Raw genomic sequence first — 23,470 nt, 5'->3', positions numbered from 1 at the left:
AGGCAGACAGTCACGTTTCAGTGATACACACATCTACCACCTGCCTCCAAAAGGTAAAGCTTATATCCTCCAGTTGTACAGCAGAAATGCCATCTTCCAATTTGCAGCTGTGGGAGGTACAAGACCAGGCTGCACCCTCTGCCCCTCTCTTCTGTAGCGACACATCAGTCAGAGCTAGAAGTAAACTTGTGAAATGTCACCTAGCAAAAACAAGGCATTCTGAAATTTGCTGTTATTTTGGTTGGCTGCTTTTTTACCCTGAAATTGAAAAGTGTGCATAAACCCAAAGATGCTCAGTTTTGAACAGCAAATTGAATTCAGTCTCCCACATCCCAGATCAGCGTCCTAAACCTTGGTGCACTGTGGTACAAATGCGTATATGGGTGATCTTTGCTCCTTCTCCTCTGCAGCAACAATCTTGCCTAGTGACGCTTTCTCAGTGTCAAATCCAGTACATGCACTGGAACAGATTTTGCTCTGATAAACTAGTATTTTCCAAAACTAAACAAAATTTCATCCCCAAACTTACTGTGTTGCTAGGACTGCTTGCAAAGAACAACTTGAAATCAGACCTCAGCTTTTCTATTCATATTATTACTATTATTACTACTAATATTGCTGTTATTCCTACTGATATAATTACTACTATTATTACTACTAGTAGTCTCACTATTTTCCATGAATGGATTATGGCTCTTGTTTATTCCTTTGGCAGAGGGAGGGGGGGAAAGGGGGGAAAGGGAAATCTTTGTATTCCTCAGTGTCCCTTGCTGTATCCACTTCAAAGTCTTCATCATGTTCTGACACAAATCGCTGGAGCTTCTCACTGTTAGTACTACTCCTAGTTAAGCAGAAGAAGAGTAAAAACCAGTCTCAGGACTTTGTGATAATTATTTCCTATAACCCCTGCCCATCCTTAGTCTGTCTCAGGGAAGAAACCAAGAGGCTTACTGTCCACAGAGTACGAGGAAAAAACTGAAATGCAACAACTTTTTATCATTTTATTAACTTTAACAAAACCTGCAAATTATAAAGCTGCTTGGAGAGGATTCAGATACACATTGAAATGCCAACTGAGAATATTTCAACAAACTATGTACAACTGTGTCAGTCATCAACTGCTGAACACTAATCAATGTAATCCAAATCTTCTGGGATTCCAAAACCTTTGTCAATTCTGCTCTCTTCAAATCCAAATTTACGTTTGGCCCAGGACTTTATTGAAAAGATATTATCTGTAAACAGAACGAAAAAGATCCAGTTTTGAGTATTTAAGGGAAGCACGAATTAGTTTTGGCTACAACACAATCCTTTCATTTGCATTATCTCTGTGTAGATGAAAAAGGTACATAATGGGGAATATCATTATTAAGTAGATTTAGAACAGAAAATGGGAGGCTTTTGTTAATGACATCCTTTTACTCAATACCAAGTAAAATAGGCCTTCTCTTTTTTTGGAGGTTCCCTTAATCTTTCCTTGCTTCTTTCTTAAGGGAAGACTGAAAGGCACAATTACAGTGTAAGCCTGCTGTAGAGTGATGAGCTAAGTGTGAATATGCATAATAAGTATTTTTTTATGTCCCTTTTCAACTAGACACCTGCTGTGTGACTGTCTACAACTGCGAAAATAAGATTCAAATTAACTACAAGGTCCGTTCTAGTCCTGCTTGTGTTTGTTCAGATAACACACATTTTGCTTGAAAGTCAAATAGATAAAAAGTAGCTTTATTTTAGTCAGCACTTCTTTTTAGCATCGCATGACTATTATTTTAGCACATACAGTCTTTTCAATTTAACATAATTTTTCACTGCAGTATCGATTGAAACTCACTACGTCATTCCTAGCACCCATAAATTATAGCATTCATTAAAGACAGGAAGTGTTCTCTGTGCCTATACACCTTAGAAATATTTTCTTGTCTTTAGCCATCAGACATTTGGTTTTAAAACTGTCTCATGAGAAGAAAAATATGCTGCAGCACATAACCTAATTGTCTAATTAAACAGCAAAAGCACTTTCTACAGGCTGAGGCATAGTTCCTTTACCTCTGTCAAGACCTTGAGAACAGCCTGTCATCCACAGTAGAAAGCCCTGACAACAGTACTCCCAAAAGTCATTTTCAAATACATAACTTTGTTTCCTCATATGCAGTAAAAACCCCAGTGCAAATGAAGTTATAAAGTAGTAATAGTCAAAAGACTGACAGTGATATCCTACTGCACTTGGCATAATCGATGAGGGCGAGCAGTCTATCAGTAGTAGATGAATTGTAACCGAAAAATTACAAATTATATTCTAAATAATTAAAAAAGACATATATATTGCTTGCTCTGCAAAATGGAAATATATAGCAATATAGCAAAGCTAAGCAACAACAGAAGATAGAGTTAAACTTCCATGAAAATGTTACCACAGTAACCTTCCTAAAAACCATGCAGCATTTTTCCGACTTGTCAAAGCCGACAAATTAGTATGAGAAATACCTACGTTATATTAGCATCCGTCATATGATAGCAGCACTAAGGTTCCACAAAACATTCTAGTTTTTAGAAAGAGACAAAAACTCAAAACAGGAGAATTAAACTTTTGAATACCTGGACACAGCCATTTCCAGTCTCTTTCTGTTAGTGTTTTCCTGATGTTAAGAGATTTCGACTCAATCAAGAAAACAAATTGTAGGTCTTAACGCAGTGTGCAAGATTGCACCAGAAGAACAAATCCATTTGTGATGTGAAATACATTCAGTAACTAAACTGAGAAAATGTACTTTTTTGAACCGTGATCATTTATAAGTAAAATATATTCCTGCATGCTTTTGTAAGCGAGGTCTATCCTGCATCAAGTCCTAATCTAGTTTAGAATTCTTAGTAATGAGTAGGTCTTTTACTGAAATTGCTCTAGTCTGAAGCTGTGTTAAACAATATAAATGCATACCCACCAGTCCATCTATTGGCTGCCTCCTTGGCTACTTTGTTTGTTTGGCCTGAAAAAGAAAAGAAAAACACAACAAAATATCATACATCACAGTAAAATCATACTATAGTTGCAAGGCACGAAGATTAGATTTTTATTGATGTAATTTTTAGGGAACCACACAATATAAGGAAGTTATTCCACTGCTTCCAAACCCTTCTTCTGTTTTATACTTTCCAGCAAGCACAGACTGAAGTTAAACAGGAGCAAAGGAATATAAAAGATACCATATGAACAAGTGTGAGTTTTTGAAGTGTATTTTAAAATGAAATAATCCTGGTTTGGTTTGCCTGAGGCCTTAATCGTCTGTACCAAGATTGGAACTAGATACATGGCCTAAAGATATTAAAGGCAACAGAGATGGAAAATATTTTATAATCCTCTCTATACATAAGTAACCCATCACATAGGTATGCATGACTCTATAGATAAGGAAAAGAGTAACAGCCTATCACATTAATCCAAAAGTCTATCATATTGCTCTGGAAGGTTTCCCGAGCTTTTGAGAACCACCTCAATGAAATGAAGAGAAAGTAGTGTTCCTGGTTATTAAACTTGGCTTCCTTCCCTTGCCACTGCTCCAGAGAAAAATGTGTATTAGTAAAATGCCATTACTACAAATAGCTTTTCTATAGTTTCCATGAGGCAAAGCAGCATCAAGAAAAATTCCTCTTAGATCACCTTGCTCCCATCAAAGTAAGTACTGAAACAAATCAAACAGGTTGGTTTGTAACGTGGGAATTTATCAGAATCATTATGGTTCTCACACCTACACATAGCTTAGTTATTCCCACTTGGTCTTGTTAGTACTTGCATGATAATACGCATTTGAATGGTCAGCATGAAATCTGTCTCCAGGGGTACTGAGAAGTGAATATATGATCAGCTATCTATTGTTATAAAGATTATACTTCAGGCAAAATGAAATTATGTTGAAAAATCATTTGCCAGCACACAGGAAGGCAAACAGTCATTATTCCGCCCTTAATACTTCAGCAACTGATGTGAAAAATGTTTAAAACAGTAAAATACCATTTCAAAACCAGTGGAGCTTCTAGAAAAGGCCTATAATTATAGGCACAGCATGAAGTGAAAAAGATGGGAAGGAAAAAAAGGGGAGTGGATAAGACAGCATTTTTGCTTGCTTGCATGCATCAGAAATTCAAGTTATTCCTGCCTTGAGAGATACTCCTTATTTTCCTTTGCTGACTGCTTGTTGCCACCCCCACTTGTTCAGTCCCATGACTGGCAGCACTGACAGCATACTGAAAGCCAATGGCGTTTTGAACAGAACTTTACGTAACACAACTGCAAGTCTGCAGAGTAACAGCTTTCAGTGGTCAAGATTTTACATGTGTTAGCAATAATACTTACCTCAGCATTTTTCTGAACTCTATAGTAAAACTGTAAAGCTTTATCTGACTCCAAGTACTGAAGTTTGAAACAAAACTATGGGGGAGATCCATGGATCCAGGGCTGCAAGGTGACAGCTGCCTGATGATGGGTGAGCCAGCCTAGTCCACAGCATCCACCAAGTCTCAGTGGAAAGGTTTGCTTTGCTGGAAGCAGCTAACCAGCTGAGTTTCTGCATCACACAGCAGCTCGCAGTTCCTGCAGCCTTGAGCACATAGCCCTGTGCTTGAAGCCCATGACCAGATAGTATGGTGCTTTAAAAAGAAAAAGAATAGTGGCAGCATGGTGAATTGTCACCCTTTAAATATTGTTTATGCATGTTAAATCGTGTGTTTTGATGATGATCACGTTTCATGCGATCATGTGTTTTTAAAAATGTGACTTTTTATCTCTGTCAAAGAAAAGGCTCGGGTGATCAACAGATACAGGCTGGGCAACAGGGTGATTAGAATAGCAATGGCTGCTTATAATGGAATTGTGGCTAGAAATGAAAGAATGGTAGCAAGAGCAGGAAGCTATAATGGGAAAATCCTGCAGTGGGCAGTGCCTTCAATGACTTAAATAGCAGAGAAATAACAAAAAAAAAAAAAACCCAAACAAAACAAAACCCCGAACAGAATAAACCGCTGAGATAGAAGTTATAAAAAATAAAAGAAGAACTATTTTAACCTTGTCATTCTCTCCATGCACCACCTGGGACTGATCACAGACTGGCAGCAAAGTGTCATGGTAGAGGTGTGGAAGGATCACAAGCGGAGGCAGAACTTCAGAATGGGGAAGGTGATGTTCAAACAATCTGGTTGAATATCAAAGAGGCTGCCTCAGAGACTGGTTAACACACATCCCTCACATTACTCTGCTGCCCGGGGGCTCAGAGCTGGGGAAATGAGGACTTATAAAGCCTCAGGCACACAGCATCTCCAGGAAATGCATTCACAAGAGGCCGAGGCAAGTGTTTGCTGCTTGCTATTTCCCATTTACCCCACACACCCATGTATATGATAGCACCATAGGGATGCACGTATGGATGTACTCTGCCATGTTGACAGTTGCTTAGACTATCAGGCATATTATATTAACAGCAACGCCAGCTAGCCTGGCAAGCTGCAAGACACCCATGTGTTTTTGATGTCCAGCCTGAGCAAGCTCATGCAAACAAGACAGCTCGCACCTTCTCTTATCATCAGGTGAGACGGTCACTGCCACTGCTGCAGGATGGCACTGCACTCTGCTTAACCACCGATTTCTTCACTTAAATTTTCCCTTCATATTCCTTTTTCAGTCTGGGGTGGGGGAAACACCTCATCCATGAAGAAGAGACAGGTATTGATAGTTATGGACCTTCATCATCTGAAGGCACCAGCTAATTCTGCATCATTGTCAACATCTTCTAGAGATGCCTGACTCCACCACAAGAACTGACAGACATGAAGGCATCTGCCCACTACCTTCTTTCTAGAAGCCTTTTATAGTTGCTTGCTTGGACTTTCATTGGTTGCATCATCTGTAAGTGCCTGTGCATGGAGGGTGAGGAAAAGATGAAGGAGTAAAACAGCCATCCCCAGACACTCCTTTTTTATGAACTGATACAGCTCAAAGACATGCTACTTCCAATTGCTTATTCTCTAGCTCCACAGCATCACACAGCCATTGGCCTCCTGGTTTTTAGACTGCATTAAATAAGACAGTTTAAGATCTAAAGCCGATAATAGCATGGGAACTTAAATATACATATACCAAAGAAGAATCAGGACACAATCTGTGTGAACTGTAAAAAGTAGAAACTCAGAGACAACATAGAGGGCAGCTGGCTAATTGCCAAAATTAACACAACCTTTGGGTCCTGAGCTTGGCTGAAACCCTGCTGGTCTTCCTGCTGACCAGAGCTTCTCTATCAGAGCTTGATTTTTGACAGCTACTAAATAATCTTCCAGTACCAAAGCTGTGCAAGGCAATGAAAGGCTCAAATATGCAGAAAAGGTGAGCAATACAGGAGACAACATATGCTCCAGATGTTCTCATTACTACTATTAGGCCCTAGTTAATTCTATAACTATACATCTGCACAAAAGCTGACAATATATACAACTGGTATCTGTAAGCAACAGAATAATCCATTGTTCTGAACATTATGCAGTTATTTCACCAATTTCTGTGATGATGCATCAATAGACTTTCCTGCTCCCATGTGTGTAGGGTACAAGTCATTCACATGGCTGAGGCACACACCTGTATCCTCCACTGATTAATTTCAGGCACAGTTCGCATTTTCAGAGCAGGAAAATAGAAGCTTGCATTTTCTCTCCTGAACTGAAAAAAAGCAACCACTGTGAGTACAGCAATGCAAAGCCCAGGAGCAGCATCGCTTGCAACACTGGTACGTTATGTTAGCAAAACACACCAGGAAATGCGCCCTAAACGGTGAAAGGCTAAGGGTCAAAGAGTTAGAACTGACGAGTCCTTACGGAAGTTTCTTCTGCCCTGAACCCCAGCCCACCTCTGGGGAACTCAAGAAGCTCAGATTCTGGGCTTTTTCCTAAGAACAGAGCCATTTTCCTAAGCATCTGTGATTGTCCTTACCACAGAGACAATCCTCCCTACCCCCTTGGAGGAAAGCAAAGATATGGAAAGGAAGGTCCAGCAGCAATGAATGTCTAAAAATAAAGTGAGGGAGGGTTAAAAACATGCTTTTTAATGCAGGCGAGTGACATTCTACCAGTGACCTGCGGGGATTTGGGAGCAGGTCAGGAGACAGAGCTGACAAAAGGGCATGTGGACAGCTGCAAGAGGTGCAATAAGAACCCTTCTAAAGCAAATGGACATACCTGGGGTCAGGGGCAAAGGCCAGCAACACAAAACATTAACACTGCAGTATTTCTGAACAAATCTGAACTGGCAATACATATTGGCTCAAATCTTAACACAGGAAAGCCACATTTTTCCTGATCTGACTCAGGGAGACCTACAATCCTTCTCGGCATACTGCAGAACTGCAGCCTCCTCTTTCCTCTTTTCCTGCTTCCTTTCCCCCAGATTTGCTCACTTTGTTCCTGGAAGGGGGTGGTGATGGTGGTGGTGGAATTAAAGGTCTTATTTGCATTCCAAAATGGAATGGCAAAAGCTGGTTGAAGCCTCAAATATTTCCACAGGGATAAGACCGCTACACGCCTTATCAACACAATATATATATACTTCAGGAGACTAAGACTAGATAGACTAAGTTGGTCTTTCTATCAGACTTTGGACACTTCCATGGGTAAACAACAATTGTGGTAGCCACAACCACCACCATTTCCTCAAAAACATTTTTAAACCTACTTTTAGGTTCTTTCTAAAAGCTGAAGTCCTGCACATATCATTAAAGGAATACTAAAGAAACAGTCCCTGAACAGTATTCAAAAATCAAACAATCAAAGGTAACACATTACAGCTCCAATAGCTGTACTAATAAATAAATGAATAAATAAATCTCAATAGCCAGAAAGTGCTCTCATCAACCTACAGACTTGGAAATCAACAAAGAGCTGTAGCTTTCTTTCCTCTTCTTGTTCCTACTCTGGCATTTTGGAGATGATTTTAAGGATTACTGTAAGTAAACACAGTTTTCAGGTCCAGGAACCTCTATTTCTACAGAATAACAAAACCTAGTTATATTTATAAAGCTAGTTTGGTGCCACAAATGCCACAAGAAAATTGTATGCATTTCCTCACTTAAAAGGCACATGACTGCAGAGGCAATTAGCATCTTTCCAAGGAAACAGTCACCCATCAACCTGTGGGACTGGTAGTAGATACATACGAAATACAACTGCAGTCTCGAGCATGTGGGCAAGGGGGTACTTTACAGTGTGAATTGCTAATCTTCTACATGGAATGCAGAGAACAGCTGCAACTGTTCTCAGGGGCCAGTGAGAAATATTAGCCCAAAGAGACCCAATCTCTCTCATGAAACTGGTCAGGGTAAATTAATTGCATTAGCTGGATTTGAATTCCAGTAGTAATTCTTCATCCACTTACACTGAATTTACATATGAAAAATGGCAACTACTGTAAGAACAATATGGGAACTCAAATCTCCAGTGACTCTGATTACCCATTGCCTTCTGCAGAGTTATGCATTCTCCTGCTCACAGGCTGGCCTCACTTTCCAGAAACATTGTTTACCTTGCAGTCATCACAGTATGACAGATTTGTGTTTCCCCACCTCTCTTGGAGAGGTATCATTATAATACCCTATGATGCACAGTTTCTGAAATCTTTCCCATTAGTGAAAACGTCCTATGCAATTAAAGAGCCCATCTCTAAAGGCCAGGCTAGAAGGTGAACATACAAATTATACGCTGTCATCCACAGAGAGTACAAAGGGTAATTGCCTAGTAACTCTTACTGACGTATTCATCCACAGACTGACACAAGAGACTGATCAAGAGACTGTAGCTTGCCACTGGCAAGTATTCATGGCTACGATGTGATCAAGTGGCTTCTTTAAAGTCCATATTTGAGTCTGCTTGAGACTAAGCAGTCTACAACACTGTCATGGCGTAGCTCACAACATATCGAGAACAGCTTTAGAAAAATGTTTTGTGACCAAGTATTAGGCGAAGGTACCTCCGCACTATATGCAATCTTTACCTTCCCACATGGTCCCCAAAAAGGTGTTTCCTCTTATAAGCAGAATAAAGAGCTCTTGTGCAGAAGAGTGATAGCACATCAGATTCTGTCAACTCCTTTGAATCCAAAATAACACATCATTCTTCCCCCGTACTCCAGTATCCCACATAACACTTATCTCCATGATATTCATCAACAGGTCACAATGCTTCAGAATTCATTACTAAATTCAAATTAATGCATAAATATGATTTCTCATTTCAATGACATCACAAATTCAATAGAACTATTTATACTGACATTCATTTATACTGACTAATTCATAAAAAGGAGTAAGTTTCAGAACTACAAGCAAGTGCTGACAATTATGTATCCTACCTACTCATCTACAATTATTTTGAAAAGCATAGAACACAATATAAGCCATTTGTGATAGAAAAATACTAAGAAAATTGATATATGAATGAATTAGTATTTCTGCTGCACAGCTGTATGTGTATATAAAACCTGAGCAAATATATATCATAGTGCCAGTCTTGCTACATGGTGAGACATGGCAGTGCACAGGAAAGCTACTAATAAACTGATCCACATATCAGGGAATATGCTTTTAAAGGGTCTGAATCTTTGTTAGCGTGTTTGAAAAAAGTGTCAAGTCACATCAGCAAAAGCTCCCTCTGTCCCACATGAAAAGGTCACACTGCCAAATTTCATCAGGATGTACATGGTATCTCTCTGAAAAAGCATCCAACAGAATTTGTCAGAACTGCTGCCAAAAGATGCCTCTACGCAAAAGACATGCTCTTGCACTTAAGTTGACTATAATCACATAGCCACAGAAAAAAACACAGTTTAACTTTCAATTATTCTACCTGAAAAAGTATTCTGCTGAAATCCTAGTTGCTTAGCTAAAATACATCTATTCTTACCCAAAGAACAGAGGGAAGCAATGTGCTTACAAAAGGGAAACAAGCACACCACCTCTTGATTCAGGCTCCCTAACACCACTGTTTTTCTTCAGGGGATAAGTCCTCCCTCCTCACTTCGTTTACTAATAAACTCCATACCTACTGCACTGCTAAAGGAACTCACAAACTTCTGTGTTGCTGAAATTCATTTCACCAGGAGGCCCATCCCAGAGCACTGTGGGTTTTGTCTAGTTCAGCATGTCACTCTGCTGCACGCCTTGTGTCACGGAATCTGCAGGTAAGAGTCTGGAAGGCACCACAGGAGGTCCTTCAGCCTCTGTAGACATGATTCAATGCATGTTCAAACTTACCTGTGCCATTTATAAGGTATTTGTAGCCTGGTTTTAAGGTTCCAGTGTTAGGGCTTTTACAACCTTCCCAGGCAATCTAGTTCTGTGTTTGATTATTGCAATCATTAGAATAGTTTTTCATCCAACTTACTTTTCCTGTGCAATTTAAGGCTATTACTTATTGCCAAGTTCTCTGTGAACCTGAGCAACAGGCTATACCTTTCCTTTTTTAAAGGAGATACAGAAACCCACCAGAAACAACTGTCTTTTGAGCTCTATTTTTGTAAGTTTTTTTCTCCTAGAATGCAGCTGCTCAATGTCTGGTCTTTTTACTCTACTCTTGAATTCTCCCTAGATAGTTATATACCTCTCAAACATGATATCCAACACTGCTGCAGTGATACAGCTGAAGCCTCACTAAAGCCAACCTGAGTAGACAGATTTTTTCCCATATATCTCATTGCTGGTTTCTGTATCTTAGTATGGCGATTTTGCTTTTCACAAGAATGTCTTAAAAATCAACCTGTAAACTAGTAAAACATCTTTTCAAACCCTCCCCATTTCAGCAGCTGCTCCAGATAATTTGCATTACACTATATCCTTGAATGTGCGCATGTCCTTGTGCTTGCCACTACTGACTTTTATTCAGTATTTTTTAGATCATCTTTACAATTTCTCATGCTCATTTTGAAATCTCACCTTGTCCTTGGTCCATGCAGCTTCTCCTAGTTTTGCCATGTGCAAATGTAACAAAAGTATGTCTTCCATTATCCACCTCATTAATATAAATACTGAGCAGAAGCACAGACCCTATTATAGAGCTTCATTGATTCTACCCCCTTTCTAATACTGAATTAGGGATGAATACACCTTGATACAATTACGGGTTTAGATTCACACTACTGCAGTTTCATCAGGATTGTATTCCCCTACTTAACACAGTATCATCCAAAACCCAGGCAAAACACCAAAGACAAACTTCTCCCAGTATACAAAGGTCTCTTACAGTAACAAAGACAAAATCTGTGTTCTTCTAGGTGTTTCCAAATTGGTTTTTCTGATACCCTGCTCTTTTCAGTGAAACTAGCTCATAAGATATTAAGGCGAGGAGAGAAAAAAAACACTGGAAGTATTCTGAAATATACCACCAGTGCCAAGATTAGTCTTGCAGACACACAACCTGTCCTGCAGAATGTCTGCAGGCAAATAGCAAAGTACAACATATCAGTGTATATTCCTAATACAGATTCCTAACCTAGATAAACCAATAATGAAAACACAACTTATCCCATAACATATGGGAGACTTCCTAACATATGAGATTGACAACACATTTCTCATTTAACTTAAAATAAAAGGTATCTTGCTAGAGTAGCCATTTTATTTAAGCAGGGTGTTATACATATAATAAATAAACAGCTGATCTTCCAGCTGCCTCTGCGTGTGGAAGTAAAACCCCACTGACAAAAGACAACCTATTTTAAAATTTGCTCCTTTTTTTCACTTAACCAGCTAAAATGCAGCTTCATTTTAAAGCAAGTTGGCCCAAGCTGACACTCTCCCAGAAGATTAGCCTTGTTAGAATGTGCCTGAGGTATAAAAACACATGTATGCGTGTGTCTAAATATTTAGGTCAGTTTTTCATTGCAGAGTAACCTCTTAGCTGGAGTCCAAATTTTAGGCCAAACAGAGACAGAAAAATTCTCTGAAATACAGAGAATTAAGGCCTTTTGCCAAAAGCCAAATGACCATGTTGAACTTCAGCCAAAAGCCCCTTATTTCACTTTAAGCTCTGTGCCTTTGGAATATATGTGCAGATATATCTTAAGCTGCATCGTTCTGTCCTGGTGCTCCTTTGCTCATTATTCTTCATGGCTGTTACAGTCTCCTTTTTTCCCAAGTGCCAGAAGCTACTTACCCCTGTTTCTCTCTCAGTTCTTTCAAAATCCATTTTCTACACAGTTCAACTAATTTCAGAGTTCAGGAAGATGCCTTTTGAAGATGTGTCACCTGATGTGCTCCTAGGTGGTCAGAAATTCCCTGGTTGATCTTTAGGGGAACTACCGCAAGACAAAAAAGTCCATGAGATGCATGACAAATTACCGTATAGAATAGTTTGAGTTGGAAGTGGCTTTAAAGATCACCCAGTTCCAACCCCCGTGCAATGGGCAGGGACACCTTCCACTAAGACCAGGTTGCTCAAAGCCCCATCCAACCTGGCCTTGAATGCTTCCAGGGATAGGGCAACCACATCTCAATCAGTGTCTCACCACCCTCATAGTGAAGAATATTTTCCTTAGTATCTAATCCAAATCTCCCCTTTTTCAATTTAAAACCATTCCACCTTGTCCTATCACTATACGCTCTTGTAAAAAGTCCTTCTCCAGATTTCCTCTAGTCCCCCTTTACATACTGGAAACTGCTCTAGAGTTCTCCTGGAGTCTTCTGTTTTCCCGGCTGAAGAAACCCAGCTCTCTGAACCTGTCTCCATAGGAAAGGTGCTTCAGCCCTCAGATCATCTCTGTGGCACTCCTCCAGACTTGCTTGAGCAGTTCCACGTCTCTCTTGTGTTGGGGGCCCCACATGCATGAAAGCCTTCTGAAGAAGCCAGCAAAAGCCATCAGACACACTCTTTGGTGGAAAGAGATTTTAAAGACATCGTCGGAGTCTACCACAAGCCAACAATATATACACCAAAAGTTGCTAACTCCAACTGATAACTTGTTCTTATCACTGGTGAACCACAGCACAGGAATTAAGGGCAAAGGTGAGAACTCTTTAAACCTGCTTCTGTCAGGGAAGGTCCTTAAACCATCATGTTATGGCCTCCTGTAATCACAGCCAGATTCTGCTCTGCAAATGTTTGGCCTGTCAAAAGACCAGCATTTTCAGTAACCAAACTGCAAACAAGCCTCCCTTGATTTTAAAGGCAGAGAGAAAATTGGAGAGGATTAAAATAAACAAGCAGAAATACTGCTTAAACTTGCAATTCCTTCTCACTTGCTATGATCACCAAAGGAGCTTGGAGCATTAGTGATCAAGTTTACATTTGTAATTCCAGTCATTAGTACCCTGTTCCTTTTTCAACTTAACAGTTAAAATTTATGTGTACTGTTACTGCGTGTAACTATGATTATATACATTTATAGATTTATTCCTAATTCTTTCTAAAAATTATGTTTAGCTTTGGTAAAGCATTTTGCTTTGTCTTTTAATGTAGCTTTTGAACAGGTAATTTAATTTGCCAATCTTCCAACTGAATGATAAGCCAGTCAAAGAACAGTTTAGGGAGTGGAGGAATCAAAGAAAATACCTTAGCTTGATGGAGTTAGTCAAGGAAATTTATTCCTTCATTACTGGTGCACTTCTATATACATTCTGATACTCCATGAGGAAGGAGGAAAAAGGGGGAAAAATGGGGGCTGGGCTTTCTGGTTTTGTTTTTGTGAGCAGCAGGTAGCCCACAAGTTGTGTACATGAACATACGTTATCTATTTCTTGTCATATCCTCATCCAGATCTTCAGGAGATGAATACATTAAATATACAATTATCTATAAAGATGAGACTAAGTAAAAAAAAAAAAAGGACTGCTTACTTTTATATCTAGTATTTTTCAGTGTACTTTAAAGGAAGTGTCTGGTTCACTCCAAAGAAAGCTTAGTTTAACCCTCTAAGGCTAACATAAGTGTGGGTGGAGACACAAGTCTAACTTCAAAAGAATGACTGATTTCTAATTGCAGATCTCTGTTAATGGTATTGATGCATAAACCATAAAAAGCACAGCTTGTGTCTCAGATGCCAGGCACATATTTTGTGGTCAGTAGCTGGAAAACATCTTAATTGCAAACTGAACATATTGAATCTAGAAGTGACTAAAACCCCACTTTCTGTATAGGCTTGATCTGTACCCTATTAATCTTGTGGCACCTAGACTGGGCTTAAAAGTATTTGTAGACATTTGCTTTTCCAAATTAATCATTACATCTCATTGCTCTCTGTAAAGAAATCTGAATACATTTATAAAAATAGCTACTTAATAGTTCATTAACTGAGAGCACCGACAAGGCTCTTTAGTGCAAATAACCTTTCTGATATGTTTTCTGAACAACAGTCTTTGCCACAAAATATAAAAGAAACCCCATTAAACCATTTTGTAAATTATCAGCATTTTGATGAATTTTGAGTAAAACTGAAGAAATTAATTTTAAAGCTAGGTTAGTCTAATCTTTTCTATCTAGTCTAATCTATTGTTTCCTCCCTGGGAACAGGGACTATTCCCAGTATTAATAAGAAATCTCCAAAAGAATCTACCGCTAAATTTTTATGACATTAAATACATCTGTACCTATAACACATATTCAATCCAATTTGCACATAACAGAACTTAATAGCTGGGTGTATCAATAAAAAAACCCACAACAAACCAAAACCTAAAGAAAACCCAAACCCCAAACTACGCACCCCACAAAATCCAGCAGCTAAATCAACATTACCTTTTCAGCATTCAGCCTTAAGATATTAAGATGAATGAAGAAACTGCTAAACTATTTTCTCATACTGTCTATATATCCCAGTATAATTCTTCACATCAGTTTGTCAAGCTGAAGTTTTCAGTGTTTAGACATATCAGAATTAGAAATTTTTGAGGTATCCACAACGAAAAAAGACACTTTCAGGTACATAGTACATGAAGCATGGCATTTTCATGGTATTCAATAAAGTCTGGATGATTTCCCAAAGTTTATTTTCACACAGCCAAGTATTAATCTTATGAAATAATCTAACCCTGAACTGAACTGGTAGCAATGCCTCTGAGATCACACTTTCAGATTCAAAATGAATCTGGATATTTATGGTTTGAAATCGTGCCCCTTTGATCCACTTACGCCTTCTGCTACAGGATAAAAATAAACAAAGAGAGCAGAAGTAAAGACGTTGCCACCAAAATTGCTATTTTTCACGTGTTGTATCTGGAAGTTTGCTGATTTTTGAGAACATAGTTTGTCTTGAAATGTTCAGATCACTGTTTTAAAGGTAAAAGCCTAAGACAAAACTTAACGCCAATTGGGCATTCTAGAAACATGATAAAACATGGAATTCTGACAGACAACAGCTAGGACCAGCCCTATAAATATCAGCAATCATACCTCATGGAAGTCGCTTGCATCAGTCAGTACATAATTATTTATGAGATTACTGTCCTGTGCAAAGGCACAAAGTAACTAAAGCATGGCTACTGTGAAAAAAAAAACGGCTAAGACCCAACGATATCTTAATATAATATAGATCAACATTCCTCTAATTAGTGAAAGAATGAGAAGTCTGAAATTCTAGAAACGTTTATTTTACAGTGAACACTGGAAATGTTTAGGTGTAGGTAGCTACAAGCTGGACAACAACTCAGAGCAAAATCCATATCATTTATGTGTCTGGGCTGCCAGACAAACCTTTCTATAAAATTAATTGTCACGAAAATTGTATTAAGTTCCCTAACACCTCTCTCTGACAGGCAGAAATAATGAAACTTACGCAGCAGGCTAATCCTGATGTTATGTGGAGATTTTTTTGTTTGCCCTACAAAAATATGGATAAATTATGAACTATTGAAGGCTTGCATTCTCTATGCCTCTGTCCTTGACCATAATCTGAAGGGAATCTAGCAGCATCACATGTATCCAACTTTGCATACACACGTGGTATGTCATAGAAGCCTTTCTCCCAGAGGAATAGCGAATCTCTTCTCTATGACGGCTTCCCCAGGACATTATCCTCCAGCCTACAAAAGTATGCCTCAAAGTTCAGAAACAATGGACTAAAAAACAAGGATTAAAATGTAACGAAGTAGTATGAAATCACAGAGGGTTTTTTTGCATCCCCAGCCCCCTGTTTTTTTCTTCCTATGACTGTTGGCAGTTTTACTGCTTTTAATGTTGAGGAAGAATTTATTATTCAATCCCAACTCACAAAAGATGGCTTAAACAACATTTCCAAGTGGCAAAAATAAGCTTTAACCACTGAACTGCTGTGGTTGTTAGACAAAATCTACATATTTTGAGATTCTAGTCATATTTTCACAATACCATACACGTAAAATGGAATTACCCAAATATATCCACAAGACCAGACTATTATGTAGCTTCCTCTAGTGGTCAGTCCCTAGATCCTGTTTCTTCTGCTATTTACTGTAGTTAATTTTATATGCAAATACTGAAATTCTGTGTTCTAATGCTGTACATTTGGGAAGGCATTAAGAGTTTATACTTCAGCTCTCTAATACAAAAGCCAAGGAAATCAAGCCAAAACATACAACAGAACATTTGTTACTGATATTAAAAGGACAAACAGTGAAGTCAGCAAAAACTAGAGTTGGTATTTTAGTAGTCTGATTAGCCCCCCTGTGAATATGCATTATAGTATATTTAGTTACTAGGCCAAACATGACTTTCCCACCACAAGACTCAGGAAACAAGACAGATGTTCAGCTTTCAGTTGAGTCGTCAGATATTTGCTATGAATCATCCAAACTTTGTTTTGACACTGGAATTAGTGTGTATTTTAACAAGGCTTATCACTGTACAATAGGTTCGTTTCTGCAATGCTCCTTTTAAGGCAAGAGCAATTAAAAAGGCTTAGGAAAGCATTCAGCAGATTTGAAGGCCACTGAAATCAGATGACAATTTGATATACCACTAAAATACCACAACAAAAATCAAGGCACCTCTAAGATATGGGATTGGAAATTAATAGACTGAAGTTTTATTCTGAGCATCAGAAATACTTCTTTAAAGGTTTAAGTCAGTAAGAAACAAGAGGGAAAAGCCAAATGTAGAAAGTGACAACTGTCCATTACAAAATATATTACACTAAACAATCCAACTCAGAGTGTCATTATAACGGCCATCTCTGACTTCTGACTCAAAACTAAAATAGATAGACTTAATAATCTGCTCAGATGATCTAACTGAAAATAACCACAAGGATTATTTATCTTGCACAGCTAGTAGAAAATTATACCACTCGTGCAGTTTGAAAATGCTTTAAAATCTGAGAACCAATAACTGGTTATAAAGCTATTGTGTGAAACAGAGGCAGTAACTTTCATGTCTAGCTGAACACCTTCCACTGCCTCAGATTCTTTATTGCCTTCTTACACTAATAACTGTAACTTCCTTCATCTTGTTTTGCCTTTGCACTTCCCCACACTCTGGAACAAAAGAAATGCCCCTAAACTTCCCCCTCCCCCCCAAAGTGTGTAAAAGTCCATTCAGCTTTGACAAAGACATTAAGTCCTTGAAATTTACATCAACATTTATTCATTTATACATTGCCAGCAAAAGTGCGCATTGCCAGTGCAACAATGACTGATGAAACATAAAATGAAGCAAAAACTTTTACATCAAAGGTCAGGGACTAATTATTTTCAAAACACTACTGCATATTCCCCTGGGAATCCTACAGTCAGCCCAACAAGACTAGCCTCACCAACACCCTGGCCTGCTCATCCCTCCATTGCAGAGGTCATGTGGAGCTTCCACACACTTGTAACAATGGAAAAAAAAGACAAATGCATGACCAAATAACTAACTTTACATTTCTTTCCCTCTCTTCAGGATATTAGCCTCTGTGTCACCAGCTAATGCAGTCTGCCCTAGTATTCAAGCTGTGATTTGCCCCTTTGTGCCTAGTATTTAGGAACGTGCTCACTGCTTCAAAAGAGAGGCCCCTCAAAGCATTCAGTGCAATGCTTACTATAAGAGTATCTCAGCAGTTAAAATACCTGGCACTACGAATCCATCTCTGTTGTCAGTATCTGCCTGCCCTCATTCATTTCTACAGCTGGAATCAGCTGGAAAGTGTCTAACTTGTCCCCAGGAGAGCACACAGTGAGGGATTTACAGCACAGTAACTAACCTCAGGTCTTGAGTTTGCTTATTCCCTGGCATACCATTAAATCCTTGGGGAAAGATAACACAGCTGACAAAAAGTGTCACAGCCCCTCTAAATAAATAATATCTGTCCAATTTGGGGGTATGCTGCCAACTCTGTTTATGTTCCTGGCTTTCTTTCAGCACATTTTTAAAGCTGTGGGCTTTGTTAGAAGAATAAGGAAGGAAAAAGATTCAGTTAGATATCTTCTCAGAAAAAGGTCTGGGCCTGTTCCTCATCACTCTAATGGCATTTTGCCATTACAGCAAATGAATATGCAGTGATGTTTGGGTAGCAACATAAGAGCCTAATAAATAAAACATGAAAGTTGAAGTAGAGAAAATTCAATAAAATTTCATGCATGCTTTTCATATTTCATGCTAAGGATCAGAATATTAAGTATGTTTCAGTGCCCGATTCTGCATTAAGTATTAAAGTCACTCACCATTCCTTGTATTCCATTAGAATTAGAAACTCCAACCAAAACCCAGCATGTCAGAGACAGTACAAACAGTAAGTCAACAATGCAGTAACATACTTACGTATAATGCTAATTAAGTGTCTCTAATGAAATGGTTCCATTTGAAACAGACAAGACAAAGTAAGTAGAAAGATACCTGTTTCGACAGCATGGAATTGAAGGTACATGGGAGCCAGAGACTACTCCTCCTACACTCATTCTAGGGTTCAGAACACTTAGAAGTTATAGAATTAATATGGTTCTAGAAAGAATGATTTTGAGATTGATTTTAACACATCAGAATATTTCAATTTTAGGATTGTCTGTTAACTGCTTAGTTCCTGACAGGGCAAATATTGATAAAACCCCCCTTACAGCATATACACAGATGAAAAGAAATGGTCAGTGTACCTGTATTGCTTACAGCTTTAAAAAGAAAAGCAGCTATTGCTATTCTTTGACTTACCTCTCCATACCAAATTTTAAGCTAAAGAATTGCAGAACTTAAAGTGAACTTTTGCACAAAACCCAATATACAACTTACGCATTTCTTCAATGACATCTGGGTCACATTCTCTGTATTTGTCTATTTCTGCCTTTAGCTGCTCTTTTTTCTGTCGAAGGGCAGCAAGTTCCTCTATTAGAGCTGCACGTTCCACCTGAGGAGATGTTGGGAGGTACAAAAATAAAATTCAGTAATTATTGCCCAGAACCTTTAAAAAAAAAAGAAAAAGTAAATTTAAAAGCTCTTTCATTACTGCCTTCTCTCAATGAACCAAACTGGAGAGAAAAAAACATAAGGACAAAATGGATAAACAACATTTTCTCCAACCTCTGAACTCTTGACAGACTCCAAACAGATCTTTTAATTGTTTGGCTTAAAGGTTACATGGTATTTAGGAGTGCTAGTCTTGTAATGAAAGACAGCATTACAGAAAACCCTATCATTCACATTTTCCCAAATCAGGATGCTGCATATGAATACCTTCCTAATTTATTATTCGCTTTTTTCCACACCATTTAAGAGTAGTGGTCTTAAAAATAACTTCAGATATTTATGACATGGTAGTCTTTGTTGGGAGAGTATACAATATCAACCTCAAATACTCCATTAATCAATAAGAATTTGCAGACACTGACTCAACATGAGCCCTCACATACCCAACTCAGCACATACTTCTAATTCAGTCTGTAGTAACAGCCAAACATTGTAACTGGCTGATATTCAAAAGAACTCATGCTAGGGCACTGGGTAGCATAGAAAAACCAGGTTGCCATTACAAAGTCACGCTATCTCCATGGCAGCCCAGGAGCCTCAGGTGCTTTATTGTTTGCTTTTAGCATGTCCTCCCCCCACCCTAAACTTCCGTATTCACAGTGCTTTCGCCAAGTCTGGATTCAGCACGTCCTGAAAATGCACATTGGAAATCTGCTCCCAGATGCTGGGGCATGGAGACCAGCTCCCCAGAAGCCTAAATCTTTATCTAGATTTTTCAGGACTTCTTCCTGGTGTAACATCCAGAACTAAAATGCTGGAAGCATCAACCAGAACAGGATTTCCAGGACCAATTGCATCTTGTGATTAGGGCAGGCCATGTGGTGAAGAAGCCCCAGTGTCTCAAACAGTCCAGTTTGAAACCTGACAAGCACAACTGCAGGAGAAACTTGCCTATGATTTCCCAATTACAGTCAAACCCAGAAGGTTTCTATATAATATTTTGAATTCTAAGGTTTGGCATTTTCCTGCAAAATCTAATTCCTCCTGAAGGCTTCTAGCTGTCTCTAATTATACATTTATTTACTGGAGGTTTAAACCCCTTTAGATTCAACATCTCAAAACAAATGAACACCTTAGAATACCATATGAAGTACTGCTAACTAATATGCTACTTAATATGTATCGTAAATACGAAGACTAAGTATCATTTTGCAGTGTTACCAGCTTCAGCATGCAAACAGCACAAGGTTACATGGCTGGTCAGAATGGTAATTCAGAAATCTAATTTATAAGACTAAAACCAAACCAAACTGAAGAAAAAAAAAAAAGACTCCCAACACCTAAGTTTACAGTTACCGGATTTGGCAGTTCAGCAGCCATTGGCAACTTTGGTACATGCCTCTGGGCAGTTCAAGTTTTCAGATTTAAAGATAACTTTAAAAGCCTGGAAGACTACCAGACTTCAGGCAGTCACACTTTTTCTCTGCCTTGGAGCAGCCAGTTGTCAATATTTTACACATTAGTTCATGACCAGCTAAGGAAAAAAATTTAATATCTGACTTTTTCTGTCCCTATCTCATCTCCAGTATTCAGAACTCTTAATGGATTTTCAACAAGTACATTAGTATTTATAAACTATGCATACTTGTAGCTCTGTTTCCTGGTAGGAATGCCTCCCCCGCCAAAGCAACTTACAGTATCTTCACGTCCAATTTTTGACTTCTCAATGCTTTTTTGTAAAGCCTCTTTTTTCTGATTGCTTTCAGCAAACTGGTAAATGAAACAAAGACCAAAATCAACCTCTTTCAGTAACAAATATTAAACATGCCTATAAAACATGCATACACAGCAACATATTTAAATAACTAGGTGAATATACATTTTTAGCTATATAAATTTATATATCTTTAACTTGTGTAATAAACACAAAATAAATACAAAATCAAACTAATTTAAGTCTGAGGCTCTGAAACACAGAAAAGAATCACAGGAAGCAACTTAAAGTCTAAGAAATTTTCACTCCTGCAGCACATCATCTTGTTATGTATTGCATGTTCAGCATGGAACCAAAATCCTGCTTCATAACCTGGCATCTCTGTGCAAAGAACTCCATGACACGGAGGATTTGGATTATATGATTTCTTTTGGTCCTTCTCCAGCTCTCCTTATTCAATGGAAGCAGTAAGGTGCAGCAGATCCACCGGCTCAGCTGCTAATACCAGTCTTCCCAAAGACTGATGCACCATAGGCATGGCCTAAATCCTTTTTGCATACTGGTGAATAGAAGCCTTTATAGCTCAAAGGCATGTAAAGCCATGTCCCCTATTTTCTGTGCTGCATTCACACTGCTAGACTTCCGAGTTCCCTTCCTTCAGGCCTGAAGCAGAGGAATCTCACAGACGTTGCATCTCACAGGGCTGGTGTGAATACTCTCTCCTTTTTCCTGTTATTCCAGGAGGAATCATTCATAAAGAGATGTCTTCATTAACCTGCCACCTATCTTGGAGCCAGGCCCCTCCAGTTTAGTTGGAAGTTTTCTAGAGACACTTTGGAAACTCTTAATATAAACAGGATGTATGAGTTGCCCCTTAGGGACACAATGCTGAGCATTAGCCAAAGCACCTTGAAATAATAAATGAGATTAATGAAACTGCAAAAAAAGAAATCTAATAAAACATTTTGGAAATAAGTTACTGCATTTGAAACCAGCACAAAAGAAAAAATAAAAAAAAAAAAACCAAAAGAAGAAACAATAGCATGCTTTGTAAGTACTCAATCTTTGGTTTAGCTTTAAGATGTTCTGAGCAACAGTCAGGTAGAAAACTAGTATATCAGACTAATCATGAAGATTATGAAGGTGACTGTCAGAGCCCAGGTTTCACTCTGCTTTCCCCCAGAAACCCTCACACAAAACCTCTGCTTCTATATTCCCTGTCTCAGTGAGGATCCCTCTGAGTACAAATGCATTCCTTTACATTTCTTGCAATCCCTAGCCTTGATAATATAACCATATCATTTATATTCTTGTGCAGCTGAAACACCACAACCACATTCATACAATGCAAACAGAACTGTTTAGGAGCCATAATCACGTCTCAATTTCTATTTAAACTCATGCTTAGTCTGTATTTTTCTGAAATACATACTAAAATGTAAAATGCATGACAAGTATTAGGCAGAGCTTACTGCCAAGTCTTAGAGATCAGCCGTAACGGTAAAAAGAAGCTCTGTACTGGTGGTCCATATAGATTAGGACACCGCCCAACTGCAGCTCAATGGGTTTAGGGACTCCTTTTATATAGCTCAATTTTTAAACATTAATTGCTCTTTCTGGACCAAAATGTGTTCATGCATGCGTGAGCATACATGCAGACAAGGGGGTCTCCTTTCAAAAAGGATGTTTTGTTTTTTCTTCAACTTACATAAAATTATACTAATGGTAGGCATATATAATTTGGGGAAAAGTACGTCCAGCTGTTTACTCATTGCTCTCAATGCAAGTAACCACAGAGGCAGTGTGGGTTCTAGTATGTGGCTTGAAGTACACCAACACCTTAATTTTGTGGTTAGTTAAACAGTACTTTTTCAGGGTTTTCCACAAAATTCTTAAAAATGTAAGTGTGTTAGTCCCCACATGATGCTGTACTACAGAGAAGCATATATACAGTTCAGAAGAGGACAAGTATTTAGGTGCAGTTTGCATTTCATGAAGCCCAAGGAAGACAAACACCAGAGCACACATAGTTCAGTGTCTCTGAATAATTTTTCTTGCAGAGGAAGCAGAGAAGCCAAGGAGCTTATCTAGGCCGATATACTGCAAGTACAAAGAGTAAGCCAATGCCTTGTGCAAGAGAAGCCATAAAGGTGTTGCTTTCTGTGTTTTTTTCATATTCATGAAGTTATTTATGAGTGTATCTGCATTTTTTAAAATGGAAGCACAGAATGAGCTCTCAAGGAATTGCACTAAAATCATAATAGCTGGTTTCCAGCTTGGAAGCATGTTTCCCAGTATGACATCTTACTATTTTATGCATCCTCTATATTCCACAGCATTTAATCATGAAAGAGCACGACAAACACTAAGAACTACAGAAATTTCTTAGATTCT

The 23,470-nt window shown here is 38.5% G+C and overlaps 1 protein-coding gene across 3 annotated transcripts in view; it reads right to left on the bottom strand.

Moving 5' to 3' along the window:
• Nucleotides 1–976: 976 nt before the first annotated feature.
• Nucleotides 977–23,470, bottom strand: part of MND1 (meiotic nuclear divisions 1) — a 44,039-nt gene continuing 21,545 nt past the window's right edge. For 2 of the 3 annotated variants that reach the window (XM_065665228.1, XM_065665227.1), the window contains exons 5-8: nt 21,058–21,132; nt 19,189–19,303; nt 2,940–2,984; nt 977–1,235 (exon numbers count right to left, since the gene is read on the bottom strand). In XM_065665228.1, coding sequence (XP_065521300.1) covers nt 1,129–1,235; nt 2,940–2,984; nt 19,189–19,303; nt 21,058–21,132 — 342 coding nt within the window. In that variant the 3' untranslated portion in view covers nt 977–1,128. Of the gene's footprint in view, nt 1,236–2,939; nt 2,985–6,616; nt 6,698–19,188; nt 19,304–21,057; nt 21,133–23,470 lie in introns of those variants that run through there. The other variant, XM_065665229.1, reaches the window with a different exon arrangement.

This window comes from Lathamus discolor, chromosome 1 (assembly GCF_037157495.1).
Source record: "Lathamus discolor isolate bLatDis1 chromosome 1, bLatDis1.hap1, whole genome shotgun sequence".
Lineage (NCBI taxonomy): Eukaryota > Metazoa > Chordata > Aves > Psittaciformes > Psittacidae > Lathamus > Lathamus discolor.
Note: the sequence above shows the minus strand (reverse complement) of the source record. Positions and strands in the feature narration are given on the sequence as shown.